Raw genomic sequence first — 22796 nt, 5'->3', positions numbered from 1 at the left:
CCCCTGAGTCTCCTCTTCTCCAGGCTGAGCAACCCCAGCTCCCTCAGCATCTCCTCACAGGGCTGTGCTCCAAACTCCTCACCAACTTTGTTGCTCTTCTCTGGACTCTTTCCAGCAAGTCAACCTCCTTCCTAAACTGAGGAGCCCAGAACTGGACACAGGACTCAAGGTGTGGCCTAACCAGTGCAGTGTACAGGGGCAGAATGACCTCCCTGCTCCTGCTGGCCACACTGTTCCTGATGCAGGCCAGGATGCCATTGGCCCTCTTGGCTGCCTGGGCACACTGCAGGCTCATGTTCAGCCTACCATCAACCAGCACCCCCAGGTCCCTCTCTGCCTGGCTGCTCTCCAGCCACTCTGTCCCCAGCCTGTAGCACTGCATGGGGTTGCTGTGGCCAGTGTGCAGAACCTGGCAATTGGATGTGTTCAATCTCCTGGACTTGGACTCTGGCCATCTGTCCAGCCTGTCCAGGTCCCTCTGCAGAGCCTCTCTACCCTCCAGCAGATCAACTCCTGCCCCCAGCTTAGTGTCATCAGCAAATTTACTGATGTTGGACTCAATGCCCTCATCCAGATCATCTGGTCCATCATCCAGATCATTCTGTTCCATTCTGCAATCTTTGCTTTGAGCTGCAAAGCAACACATTATTGTAAGACATGCCATGACTGTTAGAAACAGTTGCCTTAAATCAGTAAGGTGCAAGAACAAGGCTACGTATCTTGGCAGTCAGTGTTTACAGAGCACATTTACTCTGTCAAATCCATGTCAAACAATTCAATTCTTAACAAGACCTGGTAAAACTTCTGCTAGTACTTGGCAAACCTTGATCACTTTGTTTAAGGAGTGTCTCAAAATCAAAGGAAGCAACCTGGTGCCACACATACTCCCCTGCCAGGGTATGAAAGAATAAATGAAACTGTTATTTAATGAACCTGCAGATGACAAATTGGTTAATCTCTCTCCGTTACTGCACGATAGCTCAGTGCTCAAAGAGAAAGTAAACAGTGAAATGGAGCAGGAAAGCATTAGCATTACATTTTAAGTTGGCAAAGGAGCAGATGACAAAGAACTAAGTATGCTAAGAAGTCAGAATCAGCTTTCCAAGAATAGTGGTTTCCATAAAGCTGGTCTGTAACAAAGTGTCAGGGCTTCTGAGACAAAAATCACGGTATAGAAGCTCTCTACTTCAGACACTGTGTTCACTAACAGCAGGGGAGTACACTGGTTAGGCCACACTGGTTAGGTGGTCGAGGCCCCATCCCTGGAGGTGTTTAAGCCCAGGCTGGATGAGGCTGTGGCCAGCCTGATGTAGTGTGGGGTGTCCCTGCCCAGGGCAGGGGGGTTGGAACTGGATGATCCTTGTGGTCCCTCCCAACCCTGACTGATACTATGACACTATGATAATTGAAAACTTCTCATGCTAAATTCTTTTTTGGTGTGTTGTGTGTGATGAAGTAGCTTTTCAGAGGAGAGACATGTTGAATCAGGAGACCTGAAGCTGTCTGGTCTGACTGAGGCTTTGTTTTCACAATTAAAAGAGAAAAATACCAGTGGGAGCAGCATGGATTGGGAGTTTTTGTAACCAGGCTTACTGTGCGTGGGCAATGTTGGCAAAACAGTGAGGACAAAGTAGTACTTTTCTTCTGAGGTAGGCTTGCTGAGGCAAGACCGGTGTCTCTGTCTGAGATTGACCTTGTGTTTAGTTTCCCTACAGGTAACAATTTTTTAACCTTACTCAGCAGTGCCAAACAAACCTGAAAACCTCTGGCTGTAAAACCAGTTTGGAACTAACTTGTTAGTTAACTTGTTCTCTGCAACTCCCTGAAGGGAGGCTGTAGCCAGGTGGGGGTTGGTCTCTTCTGCCAGGCAACCAGCACCAGAACAAGAGGACACAGCCTCAAGCTGCACCGGGGGAAGTTTAGGCTGGATGTTAGGAAGAAGTTCTATACAGAGAGAGTGATTGGCCATTGGAATGTGCTGCCCAGGGAGGTGGTGGAGTCACCATCATTGGAGGTGTTCAGGAGGAGACTTGATGGGGTGCTTGGTGCCATGGGTTAGTTGTTTAGGTGGTGTTGGATTGGTTGATGGGTTGGACATGATGATCTCGAAGGTCTCTGTCAACCTGGTCCTGTCCTATTCTATTCTATTCTATTCTATTCTATTCTATTCTATTCTATTCTATTCTATTCTATTCTATTCTATTCTATTCTATTCTATTCTATTCTATTCTATGGCAAAATCTCCCCGCACCAAGCCCAGATAGCCTGCCTGAGCCATGGTTACCCCCAGCACCTACAGCATCCTGTACTGCTACTGCTGTGATTGGAGTGAGGCTTCTCCTGTCATGCAGTTGGAAGGCTGCATCCCAAGGCATGGAGAGGATTGTGATGCCGGCAGAGACTTTTCTCCATTGTCTGGTCAGGCTTTGGTGATTGCTTTGTGGCCCCTATGGGGCCTGTATCATGAATGGTGTGGCCAGCAGGAGCAGGGAGGTCGTTCTGCCCCTGTACTCAGCACTGGTTAGGCCACACCGAGAGTCCTGTGTCCAGTTCTGGGCCCCTCAGTTTAGGAAAGATGTTGAGTTGCTACAAGGTGTCCAGAGAAGGGCAACAAAGGTGGGGAGGGGTTTGGAGCACATCCCTGTGAGGAGAGGCTGAGGGAGCTGGGGTTGCTTAGCCTGGAGAAGAGGAGGCTGAGGGGAGACCTTCTTGCTCTCTCCAACTCCCTGAAGGGAGGTTGTAGGCAGGTGGGGGTTGGCCTCTTCTCCCAGGCAACCAGCACCAGAACAAGAGGACACAGTCTCAAGCTGCGCCAGGGGAGGTTTAGGTTGGATGTTAGGAAGAAATTCTTCCCAGAAAGAGAGCTTGGCCATTGGAATGTGCTGCCCAGGGAGATGGTGGAGTCACCATTCCTGGAAGTGTTTAAAAAGAGACTGGATGAGGCACTTGTTGCCATGGTTTAGTTGATTAGATGGTGTTAGGGCATAGGTTGGACTCGATGATCTCAAAGTTCTTTTGCAGCCTGGTTAATTCTAATTTCTGTTGCATATTGCTAAGTACCAGATGTCCTTTGTTGGTGTAATTACTTTGCCTGTACCAAACTTTAGCAGTGTCAGTAACATCGATGATCTTCGCTTCTCTTGAGTTGTTGCTTGCTCTAGATTCTATGCTTAAGCATTCAAAGTCACAGCTGAGACAGTTCAACTGACTTTGTATAAATGCACTTAGGGTAGTACTAACAATAGCACAGTTAACATTTTTCCACCATAAATGCCCTGCTTTGCACAGGCTTGCACAAGAACTTCAGAAATGTAAGAGCTGATAAGGGCATTTCTTAATGATCTTGTTTTCATTCTTGTGTATCAGCTACTGCTTGTGCTCTTCAGTGAAGTCCTTCAAAGTCCTGCCGAAGTCTGTAGATTGTGCATGTGTTGGCAATCTGCATAGGCCTTAGCTGTATCTGGAGTGATAAAATAGCACATTTGTGAAGTTCTGTTTTTACAGGAAAAGGTGGAAGAGGCTGAATTAGAAAAAAATAATTAACTTCAGGCAACTTCCCTGGTTTTCAGACTTAGGTTGTTAGAATAGAATTAACCAGCTTGGACAAGACCTTCCAGATCATCAAGTCCAACCTATTACCCAACACCATCTATTCAACTACATCATGGCACCAAGCACCCCATCCAGTCTCTTCTTAAACACCTCCAGTGATGGTGACTCCTCCACATCCCTGGGCAGCACATTCCAATGGCCAATCTCACTTTCTGTGAGCACAGCCCTGTGAAGAGAGGCTGAGGGAGCTGGGATTGTTTAGCCTGGAGAAGAGGAGGCTCAGGGGTGACCTCATTGCTCTCTACAACTACCTGAAAGGAGGTTGTAGCCGGGTGAGGTTGATCTCTTCTCCCAGGCAACCAGCACTAGAACAAGAGGACACAGACTCAAGTTGTGCCAGGGGAAGTTTAGGCTGGAGGTGAGGAGAAAGTTCTTCACTGAGAGAGTTGTTAGCCATTGGAATGTGCTGCCCAGGGAGGTGGTGGAGTCACCATCCCTGGAGGTGTTCAAGAGGGGATTGGACGTGGCACTTGGTGCCATGGTCTAGTCATGAGGTCTTGGGTGACAGGTTGGACTTGATGATCTTTGAGATCTCTTCCAACCTTAGTGGTACTGTGACACTGTGTGATATATAATGATTTGGTCTTTCCACACTACTTCACTCATTTGGAGGGGGGTTTTTGGTTAGTTAATGCACGTCTGAAACTCTTGTTAATAAATTAGCCATAGGTTAGTTGTTTAGGTGGGTTGGATCGGTTGATATGTTGGACACAATGATCTTGAAGGTCTCTTCCAACCTGGTCTGGTCTATTCTATGTAACAAATTGAAAAATTGTTCTTCTAACTCTTGAATTCAGTAAAGCAGAACTTAAAAATACTATTTTCACTACTGATAAGGTAGATAATTTTCTCTCTGGCCTATATAATAGGCCAAAAGAGTTGTATGGGAATTCAGAGTGGATTCATTTGTTGTGCTAATAGCGGTTCTGGCTACTGGCAGGAGAACCTACAGAGTAAAAGTCTTTGGCTTGGTGTACTTAAGAAATTGCTGTGGTGGGGATAGTACTAAGGATCATAGTTTCATAGTTTCATTCAGGGTTGGAAGGGACCACAAGGATCATCTAGTTCCAACCCCCCTGCCATGGGCAGGGACACCCCACACTAGATCAGGCTGGCCAGAGCCTCATCCAGCCTGGGCTTAAACACCCCCAGGGATGGGGCCTCGACCACCTCCCTGGACAACACATTCCAGGGTTTCACCACTTTCATGGTGAAGAACCTCCTCCTCACATCATGTAGCCTTTGTCAAGAGTGTGTAGCCAAGGAATCTAGCCAAAGCAAACTAAAGAGGATTTATGTAGAAAGCTGGATGAGCAGATACTCATGGATGAGCAGTGTAACTAAATTTGAGATGAAACCTCGCAGCACTTCCTGATCTCTGAAAACTGTTCTAGATTCTGTATCAGACTGGGTTTTGCCTCAGCAGTGTCCTGAAGGGAGGTTGTGGACAGGCAGGGGTTGGTCTCTTCTCCCAGGCAGCCAGTACCAGAATAAGAGGACACAGTCTCAGGCTGTGCCAGGGGAGGTTTAGGCTGGAGGTTAGGAAGAAGTTCTATACAGAGAGAGTGATTGCCCATTGGAATGGGCTGCCTGGGGAGGTGGTGGAGTCACCATCACTGGAGGTGTTCAGGAGGAGACTTGACAGGGTGCTTGGTTGCATGGTTTAGTTGATTAGGTGGTGTTGGATGATAGGTTGGACACAATGATCTTGAAGGTCTTTTCCAACCAGGTTAAGTTAAGTCTATTCTATTCTATTCTGCTCTATTCTATTCTGCTCTATTCTATTCTGCTCTGCTCCATTCTGCTCTATTCTATTCTGCTCTGCTCCATCCCATCCCATCCCATCCCATCCCATCCCATCCCATCCCATCCCATCCCATCCCATCCCATCCCATCCCATCCCATCCCATCCCATCCCTCCTCTGTGCATGCTAGTATTTGCTCTCCTCTTGGAGAAATATTTGCATATGAATCTGCTGTGTGTACATATACATAGAGTTAATAAATGTTCTTGGAATTTGGCTACAGTGCCCAGACTTGCAGCTTACCTTGACTCCTTGCAGCAATTTTCCTCGTTTCTGAGTGAAAAATAAACAGTGGAGCAATAAGTGAGCCTCCTCTGATGGGGGTTGTTGAGGTTGCTTGCATGGATTCTGTTGCACTGCGAAAGACACATCATGAAAATGGACAAGCTAGTGGGTACATGTGTGAGCTGTTGACAGTGACTGGGAGTTGTTGACAAATGTCTGATGTTGTTTCACCTCAGAAGAATGTCCCAAAGCATAGTGTCCAAATGCTTTATTCAAGGAAGTTTAATCTGTCCATACTTAGTTCAAGAGTTTTTATGGTGTGAAAGGGCAACAAAGTTGGTGAGGGGTTTGGAACACAGCCCTGTGAGGAGAGGCTGAGGGGGCTGGGGTTGCTTAGCCTAGAGAGGAGGAGACTCAGGGGTGACCTTCTTGCTCTCTAAAGCTACATGAAGGGAGGTTGTAGACAGGCAGAGGTTGGTCTCTTTTCCCAGGCAGCCAGCACCAGAACAAGAGGACACAGTCTCAAGCTGTGCCAGGGGAGATTTAGGCTGGATGTTAAGAAGAAGTTCTATATAGAGAGAGTGATTGCCCATTGGAATGTGCTGCCTGGGGAGGTGGTGGAGTCACCATCATTGGGGGTGTTCAGGAGGAGAATTGATGGGGTGCTTGGTGCCATGGGTTAGTTGATTAGGTGGTGTTGGATTGGTTGATGGGTTGGACACGATGATCTTGAAGGTCTCCGTCAGCCTGGTCTATTCTATTCTAGTCTAGTCTAGTCTACTCTATATTCTATTCTATAGTCTATATTCTATTCTATATTCTATTCTATATTCTATTTATTCTATATATTCTATTCTATATTCTATTCTATATTCTATTCTATATTCTATTTTATTCTATCCTATTTATATTTGTTAACCTCTCAAATAAACCTTATAATAAGGCTAAGCAACCTCTTTTGAAGGCAGTTTAGAATCATAGAATCTGTAAGGTTGAAAAAAACCTCAGAGATCATCAAGTCCAACCTATCACCCAATATCTCAGGGCTAACTAAACCATGGCTTCAAGTGCCACGTCCCATCCCCCCTTGAACACCTCTAGCGATGGTGACTCCACCACCTCCCTGGGCAGCACATTCCAGTGGCCAATCTCTCTATCTGGGAAGAACTTCCTCCTCACCTCCAGCCTAAACCTCCCCTGGCACAGCTTGAGACTGTGTCCTCTTGTTCTGGTGCTGGTTGCCTGGGAAAAGAGACCAACCCCCACCTGGCTCCAACCTCCCTTCAGGGAGTTGTAGAGAGCAATGAGGTCTCCCCTGAGCCTCCTCTTCTCCAGGATAAACAACCTCAGCTCCCTCAGCTTCTCCTCATAGGCTGGTTAAAGACTTCAGATGATATAGCAGGCCGTGATAGAATCCACCTTAAGCTTGCTGGCCTTCTGTCATTTTAAAATCTTGAGAAGCTTAATTGAAACCCAAAGATGAGCCTTTGAGCAAAGTTTTGCCAACTTTGGAAGTCTTTCATTTGTCAGAAGAGCGTGGAGTGTAATAAATATTTCTGTTCTCAGTCAATGGTTAATTTTAGCTTCCTTAGAAATCAAATAGGGTTGTGTACATAAAACATCAACTGATCACTCATAGCACAGCACTTATGTAAATAACTTTGTGATAATGGAGTCTTGAATAACACCTTCAATGTATCTGCAGGTGTGCTGGCAGAGGGCTCAGCGTGAGCCACATTAGAAGCTTTTGGTCTGAGTTCATTTTCTGCTATCTCTATCAATCTTGAATAAACAAACCCCAGAGATGAGACTTCCATTAAGCAAGCAGAGGAAACCCATGGGGCGATGTGGTAATGCTGTGTCTTCAGAGAAAGAATTAAATGATGCATAATTTCTGGATAATCAGAGGCTGGGGTGGGTTTTTGGGGGGCTTCCTCCACAGAATCGCAGAATAAATAAGGTTGGAAAAGACCTCAGAGATCATCAAGTCCAACCTAGCACCCAACACCTCAAGAGTGACTAAACCATGGCTTCAAGTGCCATGTCCAGTCCCCTCTTGAACACCTCCAGGGATGGTGACTCCACCACCTCCCTGGGCAGCACATTCCAGTGGCCAATCTCTCTTTCTGGGAAGAATTTCTTCCTAACATCTGGCCTAAACCTCCCCTGGAACAGCTTGAGACTGTGTCCTCTTGTTCTGGTGCTGGTTGCCTGGGAGAAGAGGCCAACCCCCACCTGGCTACAACCTCCCTTTAGGCAGTTGTAGACAGCAAGAAGGTCTCCCCTGAGCCTCCTCTTCTCCAGGCTAAGCAACCCCAGCTCCCTCAGCCTCTCCTCACAGGGCTGTGCTCCAAACCCCTCCCCAGCTTTGTTGCCCTTCTCTGGACACCTTCCAGCAACTCAGCATCTTTCCTAAACTGAGAGGCCCAGAACTGGACACAGGACTCACGGTGTGGCCTAACCAGTGCTGAGTCCAGGGGCACAATGACTTCCCTGCTCCTGCTGGCCACACAAGTTGCACAAACTTCAAGAGTCATTGTACATGAGTAATGTAGATCAAATAGATTGAACCTGGCATCTGTGGGAGATAGGCAGATGGAAAAGGAAGTGATTAGATGAGCAATACTCTGCTTTCCTTGTCACTGTAAATCAGCAGCAGGTAGCTACTTCTTGTCTTTGCCCACACAGCTTTGATCTTCAGAGAGATCAAATCACTTCATTTCTTTTCCCTGTTCATAGCACATTTTCTTACAGAATGTGAGATGCTTCATGTGTAAGAATGAATTGCAAATAAACAGATCTAGGATTTTAGTCTGTTAGATGTGAAAAATCCTCTTCAGAGTTCAAGCAAGTGAGCTACCTCACAGGAAGTGCGTTATGTGCTGCTTCTAGCAGATAGTCGGTGCCCGCCGAGCATGCGGGCGGAGGGTGAGTGAGAACGGCCCAGGGCGCGCAATGGTCCCCAAGGATCAGTGCTGGGCCCTGTGCTCTTTAACATCTTTATTGATGGTCTGGATGAGGGCATTGAGTCCATCAGCAGTAAATTTGCTGACGACACTAAGCTGGGGGCAGGAGTTGATCTGCTGGAGGGTAGAGAGGCTCTGCAGAGGGACCTTGACAGGCTGGACAGATGGGCAGAGTCCAAGGGCAGGAGACTGAACACATCCAAGGGCCAGGTGCTGCACACTGGCCACAGCAACCCCATGCAGAGCTACAGGCTGGGGTCAGAATGGCTGGAGAGCAGCCAGGCAGAGAGGGACCTGGGGGTACTGGTTGACAGCAGGCTGAAGATGAGCCTTCAGTGTGCCCAGGCAGCCAAGAGGGCCAATGGCATCCTGGCCTGCATCAGGAACAGTGTGGCAAGCAGGAGCAGGGAGGTCATTCTGCCCCTGTACACTGCACTGGTTAGGCCACACCTCGAGTCCTGTGTCCAGTTCTGGGCCCCTCAGTTTAGGAAGGAGGTTGACTTGCTGGAGCATATCCAGAGAAGGGCAACAAAGTTGGTGAGGGGTTTGGAGCACAGCCCTGTGAGGAGAGGCTGAGGGAGGTGGGGTTGCTTCGCCTGGAGAGGAGGAGACTCAGGGGTGACCTTATTGCTCTCTACAACTCCCTGAAGGGAGGTTGTAGCCAGGTGGGGGTTGGTCTCTTCTCCCAGGCAGCCAGCACCAGAACAAGAGGACACAGTCTCAGGCTGCGCCAGGGGAGGTTCAGGCTGGAGGTTAGGAGGAAGTTTTACATAGAGAGAGTGATTGCCCATTGGAATGTGCTGCCTGGGGAGGTGGTGGAGTCACCATCACTGGAGGTTTTCAGGAGGAGACTTGACAGGGTGCTTGGTGCCATGGGTTAGTTGATGATAGGTTGGACTCAATGATCTTGAAGGTCTCTTCCAACCTGGTTTATTCTATTCTAAATGTAAGGTTAACTCAGGTAACTCTTCTTTGAGCAGGCCACCAGGGCAGACAATGAATAACACAAAAATTGTCTTTTCTTCTCAGCCTGAGGTAAAAGAATAATGACAGGTGTTAAAATAGGCAATGAAGTGACAAACAGAGCCTGACACTGCATTCAGCTGGTTTGTTCGAGTAGTGTTGCTTGTGGGGTGGAAAAGGTTGTAGAGTATTAGATGGAAGGTGGTGGTTTTCAAAGCAGATGCCATTAAGAATAGAATAGAATAGAATTAACCAGGTTGGAAAAGACCTTCAAGATCATCGAGTCCAACCTATCACCCAACACCATCTGATCAACTAAACCATGGCACCAAGTGCCTCATCCAATCTCTTCTTAAACACCTCCAATATTGCTGACTCCACCACCTCCCTGGGCAGCACATTCCAATCGCCAATCTCTCTTTCTGGGAAGAACTTCTTCCTAGCATCCAGCCTAAACATCCCTTGGTGCAGCTTGAGACTGTGTCCTCTTATTCTGGTGCTGGTTGCCTGGGAGAAAAGACCAACCCCCACCTGGCTACAACCTCCTTTCAGGCAGCTGTAGAGAGCAAGAAGGTCTCCCCTGAGCCTCCTCTCTCCTCTTCTCCAGGCTAAACAGCCCCAGCTCTGTCAGCCTCGTAAGTAGCCTCATTTATCATAGTTTGGAAACTGTGGTGGGCTTAGGGTCCCAGGTTTCCCTCCTGTGCTCCTGTCCTTTTGAAGTGCTGTGAATGCTCTTTAAAAGAAGACAAAACTTTGACGGAAGCACTGTTTCAGGTTGTCAGCCAAATTTGTGAGATCAGGTCCCCCTCTAGTGGTGACATCTCTGCCAGTCTTTATCATAGTGTCAGTCAGGGGTGGAAGGGACCGCAAGGATCATCTAGTTCCAACCCTCCTGCCTTGGTCAGGGACACCCCACACTACATCAGGCTGGCCAGAGCCTCAGCCAGCCTGGGCTTAAACACCTCCAGGGATGGGGCCTCAACCACCTCCCTTTAAGCTGTTCTCAGCCCTCTTGGTTTCCTTCAGTTCTGCTTTTTTATTACTGCTTGTTAGCCCCATGTTTAGATCCTGTCTGATAACTGGTGAATATATATGATGTCATAGCAATGACTGTAATAGTTAAGTAATAAATTGGGTTCATTCTGACCATCAGTGACACAGAGAAGTCAGTGCTGTGTTGTATACCAGTAGTTACCTGTTATGTCAGGATATGCATTAGGGAAGAACTGGAGGAATTGCATGTGTTGAATGTTAGGAATGATAAGAAAAGGGGATACAAAAATACATATGCAGGGTCCTGCATCTGGGTCGAGGCAATCCCAGGCACAAATCCAGGCTGGGCAGGGACTGGCTGGAAAGCAGCCCTGAGGAGAGAGACTTGGGGGTGCTGGGGGAGGAGAAGCTCACCAGGAGCTCTCAGTGTGCACTTGCAGCCCACAAAGCCAATCAGATCCTGGGCTGCAGCAGGAGAAGTGTGGCCAGCAGGGCAAGGGAGGTGATTCTCCCCCTCTGCTCAGCTCTGCTGAGACCCCACCTGGAGTCCTGCCTCCAGTTCTGGAGCCCCTATTCCAAGAGGGATGTGGAGGTGCTGGAAGGTGTCCAGAGAAGGGCCAGGAGGATGATCAGAGGGCTGGAGCACCTCTCCTGTGAGGACAGACTGAAGGAGTTGGGGCTGTTCAGTCTGGAGAAGAGAAGGCTCCCAGGTGACCTCATTGTGGCCTTCCAGTATCTGAAGGGGGCTACAAGAAGGCTGGGGAGGGACTTCTGAGTATCTCAGCTAGTGCTAGGAGTAGGGGGAATGGAATGAAGCTGGAGTTGGGGAGATTGAGGCTGGAGGTGAGGAGGAGTTTTTTCGCCATGAGAGTGGTGAAGAAATTCTTCCCAGCAAGAGAGTTTGGCCATTGGAATGTGCTGCCCAGGGAGGTGGTGGAGTCACCATCCCTGGAGATGTTTAAGCCCAGACTGGATGGGGTGCTTGGTGCCATGGGTTAGTTGATTAGATGGTGTTGGGTGATAGGTTGGACTCGATCTCAAAGGTGTCTTCCAACCTGATTTGGTCTATTCTGTTCTATTCTATTCCATTCTAAATACTGTTAATCATTATATGGTACTACATCAGTAATGATGACTTTCTTGGGGATCAGCATTGCAGCTACTTCATTCTCAGTCTGTTACAAGCTGTAGTTGCAGAAGGCAAAAACCTAACTCCATGCACTGCTACATTTGTTTTTCTTACATGGAAGCAGAATTGGTTTTAATTTATTTGGTATTCTTAGTTGTCTTTTGCTTGTTCTTCTGTCTGCTGAATAACTTACATGGAAACATTGCAAGCCCTCTGAGGAGAGGCTAAGGGAGCTGGGGTTGTTAAGCCTGGAAAAGAGGAGGCTCAGGGGAGACCTTCTTCTCTACCTGAAGGGAGGTTGTAGCCAGGTGGGGGTTGGTCTCTTCTCCCAGGCAGCCAGCACCAGAACAAGAGGACACAGTCTCAAGCTGTGCCAGGGGAGGGTTAGGCTGGAGGTGAGGAGAAAGTTTTTCACAGAGAAAGTGATGGGCCATTGGAATGTGCTGCCCAGGGAGGTGGTGGAGTCACCATGACTGGAGGTGTTCAGGAGGGATTGGACGTGGCACTTGGTGCCATGGTTTAGTTAGTCCTGAGGTGTTGGGTGCTAGGTTTGACTTGATGATCTTTGAGGTCTTTTCCAACCTTATTGATTCTATGATTCTATAATGAATTAACACTGGCAGATGGAAAGGGCAAGTAGTTGAGTCAAAGTATGCCACTGTGTGAGGTAGTGATAAGTTTTAGGCCATTTCTTTCAGGTATATAATATCTCATAGTCCTATTATGGTGTCCTATTATTAGTTCTATTTTGGTGTTTTTATATGTGTAGCTTTTATAGCATATATTGTTTTTGTTTTGGTTTTATATAAAGCATTTTCCCCTCTCATTGATAACATTTCCTTGGATGAGGCTCTGGCCAGGCTGATCTAGTGTGGGGTGTCCCTGCCCATGGCAGGGGGGTTGGAACTAGATGATGCTTGTGGTCCCTTCCAACCCTGAATGATACTATGATACTATGATATCCCTTGTAAATGATGTGTTTTCCTTCCATTTTGAGAGAAAAATTGTGTAGAGGCTGGAATGCAGTAATTGCTTCATTAGAAAGCATTGACTTTGATTCTGATAGGCATAATTACATTCATAATAGATCCCTTGTCTCCTTTGTCGGGGCAATTATGGGTGGGGGATGCAGTGCTGCCAAAGGTCTGAAGTGCACTCAAGGAGATAATTCAAAAATTATCTGAGATAGGGTGCCAGCAATTTGGGGCTTCAGTTGTCAATGAAAATATGGCTGGATGTTAGGAAGAGAAAGAGTGACTGGCCATTGGAATGGGCTGCCCAGGGAGGTGGTGGAGTCACCATCACTGGAGGTGTTTGGGAAGAGCCTGGATGAGGCACTTGGTGCCAGGGTTTAGTTGATTAGATGGTGTTGGGTGATAGGTTGGTCTTGGTGATCTCAAAGCTCTTTTCCAACCTAGTTAATTCTCTTCTTTAATTCTATTCCACCCCATCCTATTCCACCCCGTTCTATTGATGATCTGGATGAGGGCATTGAGTCCATCATCAGTAAATTTGCTGATGACACCAAGCTGGGAGCAGGAGTTGATCTGCTGGAGGGTAGAGAGGCTCTGCAGAGGGACCTCGACAGGCTGGACAGATGGGCAGAGTCCAAGGGCAGGAGATTGAACACATCCAAGTGCCAGGTTCTGTACATTGGCCACAACAACCCCATGCAGTGCTACAGGCTGGGGTCAGAGTGGCTGAGAGCAGCCAGGCAGAGAGGGACCTGGGGGTACTGGTTGATGGTAGGCTGAACATGAGCCTGCAGTGTGCCCAGGCAGCCAGGAGGGCTAATGGCATCCTGGCCTGCATCAGGAAGAGTGTGGCCAGCAGGAACAGGGAGGTCATTGTGCCCCTGTACACTGCACTAGTTAGGCCACACCTCGAGTTCTGTGTCCAGTTCTGGGCCCCTCGGTTTAGGAAGGAGGTTGAGTTGCTGGAAGGTGTCCAGAGAAGGGCAACGAAGTTGGTGAGGGTCTTGGAACACAATCCCTATGAGGAGAGGTTGAGGGGGCTGGGGTTGCTTAGCATGGAGAGGATGAGACTCAGGGGTGACCTTCTTGCTCTCAACAGCTCCCTGAAGGGAGGCTGTAGACAGGCAGAGGTTGGTCTCTTCTCCCAGGCAGCCAGTACCAGAACGAGAGGACACAGTCTCAGGCTGTGCCAGGGGAGGTTTAGGCTGGAGGTTAAGAGGAAGTTCTACACAGAGAGAGTGATTGCCCATTGGAATGGGCTGCCTGGGGAGGTGGTGGAGTCACCATCACTGGAGGTGTTCAGGAGGAGACTTGATGGGGTGCTTGGTGCCATGGTTTAGTTGATTAGGTGGTGTTGGATGATAGGTTGGACACAATGATCTTGAAGGTCTCTTCCAACCTGGTCTGGTCTGGTCTATTCTATTCTACCCTTTTCTATTCTACCCTATTCTATTCTACCCTATTCTATTCTACCCTATTCTATTCTACCCTATTCTATTCTACCCTATTCTATTCTACCCTATTCTATTCTACCCCATGCTATTCTACCCCATGCTATTCTACCCCATGCTATTCTACCCCATGCTATTCTACCCCATGCTATTCTACCCCATGCTATTCTACCCCATGCTATTCTACCCCATGCTATTCTACCCCATGCTATTCTACCCCATGCTATTCTACCCCATGCTATTCTACCCCATGCTATTCCACCCCATTTTGTTCCCTCCCCTCCCATCCCTCCCTAATATGGAAACACAGGCTTCTCCAAAGCCTAATGAAAATGTAGGTAACTTCCAGTAGAAGAGGTGAGGCTCCACCCAATTGTGTCATGCCATGTACAGACTGCTTTGTGTATTTCCTGGCATTCTTATTTGCTTCATTTCCCTGTGCCATCAGAGTTGAATCTACGGTGTATTGCTTGAACTCTTTGTCAAATCCACTTCAGACATCTCATTTGCATACCTTGAATGGTGCCTTAGCACAAATGCAAATGGATTCTGCAGAATAATTCCTGTCTTGTTATTCAGGAATGTACTAAAGACTACAAAGGCAGAATCTTTGTGGGCTGGAGTTAAGCTTTCTTGGGTGACTTATTTTCCCTGCAGTTTCACAGTATCACTAAGGTTGGGAGAGACCTCAAAGATCATCGAGTCCCACCTGTCACCACAGACCTCATGACTAGACCATGGCACCAAGTGCCACATCCAATCCCCTCTTGAACACCTCCAGGGATGGTGACTCCACCACCTCCCTGGGCAGCACATTCCAATGACCAATCACTCTCTCTGTGAAGAACTTTCACCTCACCTCAAGCCTAAACTTCCCCTGGTGCAGCTTGAGACTGTGTCCTCCAGTGGGGTCTCAGCAGAGCTGAGCAGAGGGGGAGAATCACCTCCCTTGCCCTGCTGGCCACACTTCTCCTGATGCAGCCCAGGATCTGATTGGCTTTCTGGGCTGCAGGTGCACACTGAGAGCTCCTGTTGAGCTTCTTGTCCACCAGACAGTGTGCCACTCACCACACAGGGCTCTGTTCAACACTTACTTACAAGTCTGAACTTTCTGCTTTGTATTGTTCCCTGCCAGCTAAGGAAGTGCTTATTTTGTGTAGTTCCTGTCTAGCTTCCAACACAGTAACATTTCTCATAGAAATGCCATGTCACTGTGCCAGAGTTGTGTTGACTCATTTAAAGATCCAGATTCCATCTAATATTTAACTAAATTGGCTTGATTATTTTTTTGTCCTATGTTATTTTGTTTTGGAGGTTTAACAAACTTGTTCTTGGCAGAAAAAGATGAACTGAAGGCAGATGTTGTTTGAAAATGTCTTTATGTCACCAATTATGAATGGAGCATTTAGGATAGAACAGAATGAACCAGGTTGGAAGAGACCTTCAAGATCATTGAGTCCAACCTGTCACCCAACACCATCAAATCAACTAAACCATGGCACCAAGTGCCTCATCCAGTCTCCTTTTAAACACTTCCAGTGGTGGTGAGTCCACCACCTCCCTGGGCAGCACATTCCAATGGCTAACAACTCTCTCTGTGAAGAGCTTTCTCCTCACCTCCAGTAAACTCCCCTGGCACAGCTAGAGACTGTGTCCTCTTGTTCTGGTGCTGCTTGCCTGGGAGAAGAGACCAACCCCCATCTGGCTACAACCTCCCTTCAGGGAGTTATAGACAGCAAGGTCTCCCCTGAGCCTCCTCTTCTCCAGGCTAAGCAACCCCAGCTCCCTCAGCCTCTCCTCACAGGGCTGTGCTCCAAACCCCTCCCCAGCTTTGTTGCCCTTCTCTGGACACCTTCCAGCAACTCAACATCTTTCCTAACTTGAGGGTCCCAGAACTGGACACAGGACTCAAGGTGTGGCCTAACCAGTGCTGAGTCTAGGGGCACAATGACTTCCCTGCTCCTGCTGGCCACACTAGAATTGTGTAAACTTTGGAGGCTTCTGTACATGTTCATATATACTTTTAAGGTCTGTTTTCATCTGTGGGTCTATTGCTTTATCCTTCACATTGACAGAGTTAAAGCTCTTGAGAAAAAAAAAGGATAATAATAACATAGAATTACATAGAAGAAACCAGCTTGGAAGAGACCTTCAAGATCTTCCTGTCCAACACATCAACCAATCTAACACCACCTAATCAACTAACCCATGGCACCAAGCACCCCATCAAGTCTGCTCCTGAACACCTCCAATGACGATGACTCTACCACCTCCCCAGGCAGCCCATTCCAATGGGCAATCACTCTCTCTGTGTAGAACTTCTTCCTGACATCCAACCTAAACCTCCCCTGGTGCAGCCTGAGGCTGTGTCCTCTTGTTCTGGTGCTGGCTGCCTGGGAGAAGAGACAGCCATTAAATTGAAAAACAAAGTAACAAAGAAATCACCAAACCAAAACCAACCAAACAAGGAGAGGCTGAGGGAGCTGGGGTTGTTTAGCCTGGAGAAGAGGAGGCTCAGGGGAGACCTCATTGCTCTCTACAACTCCCTGAAGGGAGGTTGTAGCCAGGTGGGGGTTGGTCTCTTCTCCCAGGCAACCAGCACCAGAACAAGAGGACACAGTCTCAAGCTGTGCCAGGGGAGGTTTAGCCTGGAGGTGAGGAAGAAATTCTTTCCAGAGAGAGTGATTTGCCATTGGAATGTGCTGCCCAGGGAGGTGTGGAGTCACCATCACTGGAGGTGTTTAAAATAAGATTGGATGTGGCACTTGGTGCCTCTCCTCACAGGGCTGTGCTCAAGGCCTCTCCCCAGCCTTGTTGCCCTTCTCTGGACACATTCAAGTGTCTCAATATCCTTCCTAAACTGAGGGGCCCAGAACTGGACACAGGACTCAAGGTGTGGCCTAACCAATGTAGAATCCAGAGTCCTATCACTACCTGGCATTGTACTACTTTTCTGTTCAAGATCTGTGAAAATTGTGAAGTCACAGCCTAAAACTGCCACAATAATGCAATCAACTTCTTTTTGGAAGTAGTGAGGTGAAGTGGAAGCTGGCTTGATGGCCGCACCCAAAGAGTGGCTGTCAATGGCTCCATGTCCCAGTGGAGGCCAGGGACAAGCAGAGTCCCTCAGGGATCAGTCCTGGGACCAGGCTTGTTCAACATCTTTGTCAGTGACATGGACAGTGGCACTGAGTGCACCCTCAGCAGGTTTGCTGATGACACCAAGCTGTGTGGTGCAGCAGACACGCTGGAGGGAAGGGAGGCCATCCAGAGGGACCTGGACAGGCTGGAGAGGTGGGCACAAGCCAACCTCATGAAGTTCAATAAGAGCAAGTGCAGGGTCCTGCATCTGGGTCGAGGCAATCCCAGGCACAAATCCAGGCTGGGCAGTAACTGGCTGGAAAGTAGCCCTGAGGAGAGAGACTTGGGGGTGCTGGTGGACAAAAAGCTCACCAGGAGCTCTCAGTGTGCACTTGCAGCGCTCAAAGCCAATCAGATCCTGGGCTGCATCAGGAGAAGTGTGGCCAGCAGGTCGAGGGAGGTGATCCTCCCCCTCTGCTCAGCTCTGCTGAGACCCCACCTGGAGTACTGCCTCCAGTTCTGGAGCCCCTATTACAAGAGGGATGTGGAGGTGCTGGAAGGTGTCCAGAGCAGGGCCAGGAGGATGAGCAGAGGGCTGGAGCACCTCTCCTGTGAGGACAGACTGAAGGAGTTGGGGCTGTTCAGTCTGGAGAAGAGAAGGCTCCCAGGTGACCTCATTGTGGCCTTCCAGTATCTGAAGGGGGCTACAGGAAGGCTGGGGAAGGACTTCTCAGGATCTCAGGTAGTGATAGAACTAGGGGGAATGGAATGAAGCTGGAGGTGGGGAGATTCAGGCTAGATGTGAGGAGGAAGTTCTTCCCCATGAGAGTGGTGAGAACCTGGAATGTGTTGTCCAGGGAGGTGGTTGAGGCCCCGTCCCTGGGGGTGTTTAAGCCCAGGCTGGATGAGGCTCTGTCCAGCCTGATCTAGTGTGGGGTGTCCCTGCCCATGGCAGGGGGGTTGGAACTGGATGATCCTTGTGGTCCCTTCCAACCCTGACTGAAACTATGAAACTATGAAACTGTGAAATAGAGTGCACTGGAGTTCAGCTCACACTGCAGGAGCCTGGAATGAAAACTAAAATGCCAACACCTTCCTGCTACTGATAGTTTTGAGCTCAAGCTGTGTCTCTGCACAGCAAAGTGACAAGTCTGGAACTGCAGAGGAACTTGAAAAGGATCTTCAGACTTCTGCCTCTTGTTCACAAAAGCAAAGAATTACTTTGTGGCCTTAAAAGGAGGAGGAAGATTATTGTCACTGTGGAAGTTTATCTCCTATGCTTTCTCTGCCTGTTCAATTATGTAGTTGAAGAAAGTGAGCTTTGAAGGATCAGGGAGGAGGCTTAAAATAGCAGCAGTGAAGAAATGAGATCATTAAGTTCTGTGTTCTCCTTGTATCCTTCCCATCAGACACGTTGCAGTTCTTGCCTAGGTACATTCCTGCTCCTTCCACCATTCCTCAGGTCAGTTTATCTGTCTGGAGCTATGGGCAGGTGGTGTTTGTGCACTTTCTGATAAGAGATGTTTGTTCTGCAACGCTGTTTAAACATCTCTTTGAAGGCAGTTAAGTCAGTGGAGCAGTGGCATGCCTTATTTTGAGGCTTGAGTTCAGATTGGTATTATGATAACTCATTTTTCATACTGTGGTGATCAAGGAACAAAGCTCAAAAAACCCCAATCATAGAATCAGAATCCTAGAATCAATAAGGTTGGAAAAGACCTCAGAGATCAAGTCCAACCTATCACTCAACACCTCAGGACTAACTAAACCATGGCTTCAAGTGCCACATCCAATCCCCTCTGGAACACTTCCAGGGATGGTGACTCCACCACCTCCCTGGGCAGCACATTCCAATGGCTAATAGCAGCTCTCTCTGTGAAGAACTTTCTCCTCACCTCCAGCCTAAGCTTCCCCTGGCACAGCTTGAGACTGTGTCCTCTTGTTCTGGTGCTGCTTGCCTGGTAGAAGAGACCAACCCCCACCTGGCTACAACCTCCCTTCAGGGAGTTGTAGAGAGCAAGAAGGTCTCCCCTGAGCCTCCTCTTCTCCAGGTGTCGTAGTTTGGGCTGGGTGCCCTCTGCTGCAGGGGTGTTTCCTGTGTCCAGAAGTCCAGCCCAGTGGGTGGACACAGGTAATTAGGTAATTTCCTACCATGATCCCTTGCACCACTATAAGTTTCACGGCAGGGTTTGGCACTTCCTCTTTCCTTCCTCTTCGCCACCCGGTAACTGGGGAAGAACACAAGCCCTATGAGGAGAGGCTGAGGGAGCTGGGGTTGCTCAGCGTGGAGAAGAGGAGACTCAGGGGTGACCTTATCACTCTCTACAACTACCTGAAGGGAGGTTGTAGACAGGCAGATGATGGTCTCTTCTCCCAGGCAGCCAGCACCAGAACAAGAGGACACAGTCTCAGGCTGCACCAGGGGAGGTTCAGGTTGGATGTTAGGAAGAAGTTCTATACAGAGAGAGTGATTGCCCATTGGAATGGGCTGCCCAGGGAGGTGGTGGAGTCACTGTCATTGGAGGTGTTCAGGAGGAGACTTGATGGGGTGCTGGGTGCCATGGGTTAGCTGTTTGGGTGGGTTGGATTGGTTGATGGGTTGGACGTGATGATCTTGAAGGTCTCTTCCAACCTGGTTTGGTTTATTCTAAATCTCCCGGCCATGGGCCTGGCTAGGCCCACGGCCACGGGGGGTTGGGCAGTCTCAGATCTGGCCAGCTGAGACTAGCCGAGCAGTGGGGGGGGGGGGAAGGAGGAGCCCTGGGGGTTTTGGGTGCACCCTCAGGTGGGGATGGGATCTTCTTGTCACTGTGTTTCTAGCTCTCTGCACACACTCACAGTTCTCTATTTGAACTTTCCATCACTTTTTGCAAGCTGTTTGTCTGAGTCGTTATTTCTGCGCGTGGTGGGGAGGGGGTTTTCCCCAACCCATTACACCAGGCTAAGCAACCTGGTTGATGGTAGGATGAACATGAGCCTGCAGTGTGCCCAGGCAGCCAGGAGGGCCAATGGCATCCTGGCCTGCATTAAGAACAGTGTGACCAGCAGGAGCAGGGAGTTCATTCTGCCCCTGTACACTGCACTGGTTAGGCCACACCTCGAGTCCTGTGTCCAGTTCTGGGTCTCTCAGTTTAAGAAGGAGGTTGACTTGCTGGAAGGAGTCCAGAGAAAAGCAACGAAGTTGGTGAGGGGCTTGGAACGCAGCCCTGTGAGGAGAGGCTGAGGGAGCTGGGATTGCTCAGCCTGGAGAAGAGGAGGCTCAGGGGAGACCTTCTTGCTCTCTACAACTACCTGAAGGGGGGTTGTAAACAGGCAGAGGTTGGTCTCTTCTCCCAGGCAGCCAGCACCAGAACAAGAGGACACAGTCTCAGGCTGCGCCAGGGGAAGTTCAGGCTGGAGGTCAGGAGGAAATTTTACACAGAGAGAGTGATTGCCCATTGGAATGTGCTGCCTGGGGACGTGGTGGAGTCGCCGTCACTGGAGGTGCTCAGGAGGAGACTTGACAGGGTGCTTGGTGCCATGGGTTAGTTGATCAGATGGTGTTGGATGATAGGTTGGACACGATGATCTTGAAGGTCTCTTCCAACCTGGTTTATTCTAGTCTATTCTAACCCCAGCTCCCTCAGCCTCTCCTCATAGGGTTTGTGCTCCAGGCTTCTTCCCAGCCTCATTGCTCTTCCCTGGACATGTTCAAGGGTCTCAATGTACTTCTTAAACAGAGGGGCCCAGCACTGAACCCAGGAGTCCAGGTGTGGCCTAACCAGTGCTGAGTTCTGTCTCACTGTATGATTACATTTATGAATTTATTTTAATCAAGCAGCATAGCTTTTCAATGTATATCTGTCTGGTGGCTCAAAAGCATGTACCTTCTCTTTTTCTCTCCTCAGATTTATCCAAGAACAGATTAGCAGAGGTTCCTACAGAGCTGTGCCATTTTGTGTCCCTGGAAACACTAAATCTCTACCACAACTGTATTAAAATTGTGCCAGATGCCATAGTGAACTTGCAAATGCTAACTTACTTAAATCTGAGGTAAGTTCAACTTTCTCCTATGTTTTATTGGCAAATGTTTAAAGCTGGTTGGTTGGTTGGTTTGTTTGTTGTTTTTTTTCTTTGGCTGCACTTTGTTTCTGGAACAGCTAACTACATTTTTCAACTTAGTGAATCCCAGTCATGCAAAAACTCATTGGCTGAAGATACAGCCCTGTATGAAGGCATTGTAAAGGCCAAAATATGTAGCTAATGATTTAAAGACAAGCAAGTAATGTCAATCCCTTTCTTTCCTTTATTCTTCTAGCAAAGTCAGGATGCTAATCACAGCAGCAGAGTCATACTCTGTTCATTCCCTTCTGATGATAAATATTGTGAGACTTGATGCAGTTTTTGTAGGTGAAAAGAGCACAGTCTCACATATCACTAAGGTTGGAAGAGACCTCGAGGATCATTGAGTCCAACCTGTCACCACAGACCTCATGACTAGACCATGGCACCAAATGCCACGTCCAATCCCCTCTTGAACAACTCCAGGGATGGTGACTCCACCACCTCCCTGGGCAGCACATTCCAATGGCAAATGACTCTCTCAGTGAAGAACTTTCTCCTCACCTCCAGCCTAAACTTCCCCTGGCACAGCTTGAGACTGTGTCCTCTTGTTCTGGTGCTGGTTGCCTGGGAGAAGAGACCATCCCCTTCCTGGCTACAGCCTCCCTTCAGGGAGTTGTAGAGAGCAAGAAGGTCTCCCCTGAGCCTCCTCCAGGCTAAGCAGCCCCAGCTCCCTCAGCCTCTCCTCACAGGGCTGTGCTCAAGGCCTCTCCCCAGCCTTGTTGCCCTTCCCTGGACACATTCAAGTGTCTCAATGTCCTTCTCAAACTGAGGGGCCCAGAACTGGACACAGTACTCAAGCTGTGGCCTAACCAATGCAGAATACAGGGACACAATGACTTCCCTGCTTCTGCTGGCCACACTATTCCTAATGCAGGCCAGGATGCCATTGGCCTTCTTGGCCACCTGGGCACACTGCTGGCTCATGTTCAGGCAGCTGTCAATCAGCACTCCCAGGTCCCTCTCTGGCAGCTCTCAGCCACTCTGACCCCAGCCTGTAGCTCTGCATGGGGTTGCTGTGGCCAAAGTGCAGCCCCTGGCACTTGGACTTGTTGAATGCCATCCTGCTGGACTCTGCCCGTCTGTCCAGTCAGTCGAGGTCCCTCTGCAGAGCCCTTCTGCCCTCTAACTGACCAACATCTGCTCCTAACTTGGTGTCATCTGCAAATTTGCTGATGACTGACTCAATCTCCTCATCCAGATCATCAATGAAGATATTAAAGAGGATGGGGCCCAGCAGTGTAAGATGGAAGGACAGAGACAGGATTAAATAAGTATAGTTACTGCCTTCTTAGGAGGAATGAGGAGAGAACTAGGCACTTTAGTCTCTGCTAAATGAGAAATGTGTGAAAATGAAGTGGTGTGTAGGATTTCCTTGTGGTCACTTCCAGCCTTATTGATTCTATGCTTGCTACTGGTTACAGTGCAAGTGAATGCACAGTTGCTTTTGAGAGGGGGCATGCTGGTACTTCTCCAGTTGGGACAAGGTGTGGAGG

General features: G+C 48.6%; 1 protein-coding gene across 4 annotated transcripts in view; it reads left to right on the top strand.

Moving 5' to 3' along the window:
* The window catches only part of LRCH1 (leucine rich repeats and calponin homology domain containing 1), a 113804-nt gene that overhangs the window by 16993 nt on the left and 74015 nt on the right, over window positions 1–22796 (top strand). For all 4 annotated transcript variants that reach the window (XR_010990694.1, XR_010990693.1, XR_010990692.1 and 1 more), the window contains exon 2: window positions 21087–21231. Coding sequence is in view for 1 of the 4 variants with exons in the window: in XM_068165214.1 (XP_068021315.1) it covers window positions 21087–21231 (145 nt within the window). In the remaining 3 variants the exon portion in view is untranslated. The remainder of the gene's footprint in view (window positions 1–21086; window positions 21232–22796) is intronic.

This window comes from Melanerpes formicivorus, unplaced genomic scaffold (assembly GCF_026170545.1).
Source record: "Melanerpes formicivorus ecotype bairdi unplaced genomic scaffold, bMelFor1.0.p_v2 SCAF_87, whole genome shotgun sequence".
Lineage (NCBI taxonomy): Eukaryota > Metazoa > Chordata > Aves > Piciformes > Picidae > Melanerpes > Melanerpes formicivorus.
This window is presented reverse-complemented; position numbering and strand designations above follow the sequence as displayed.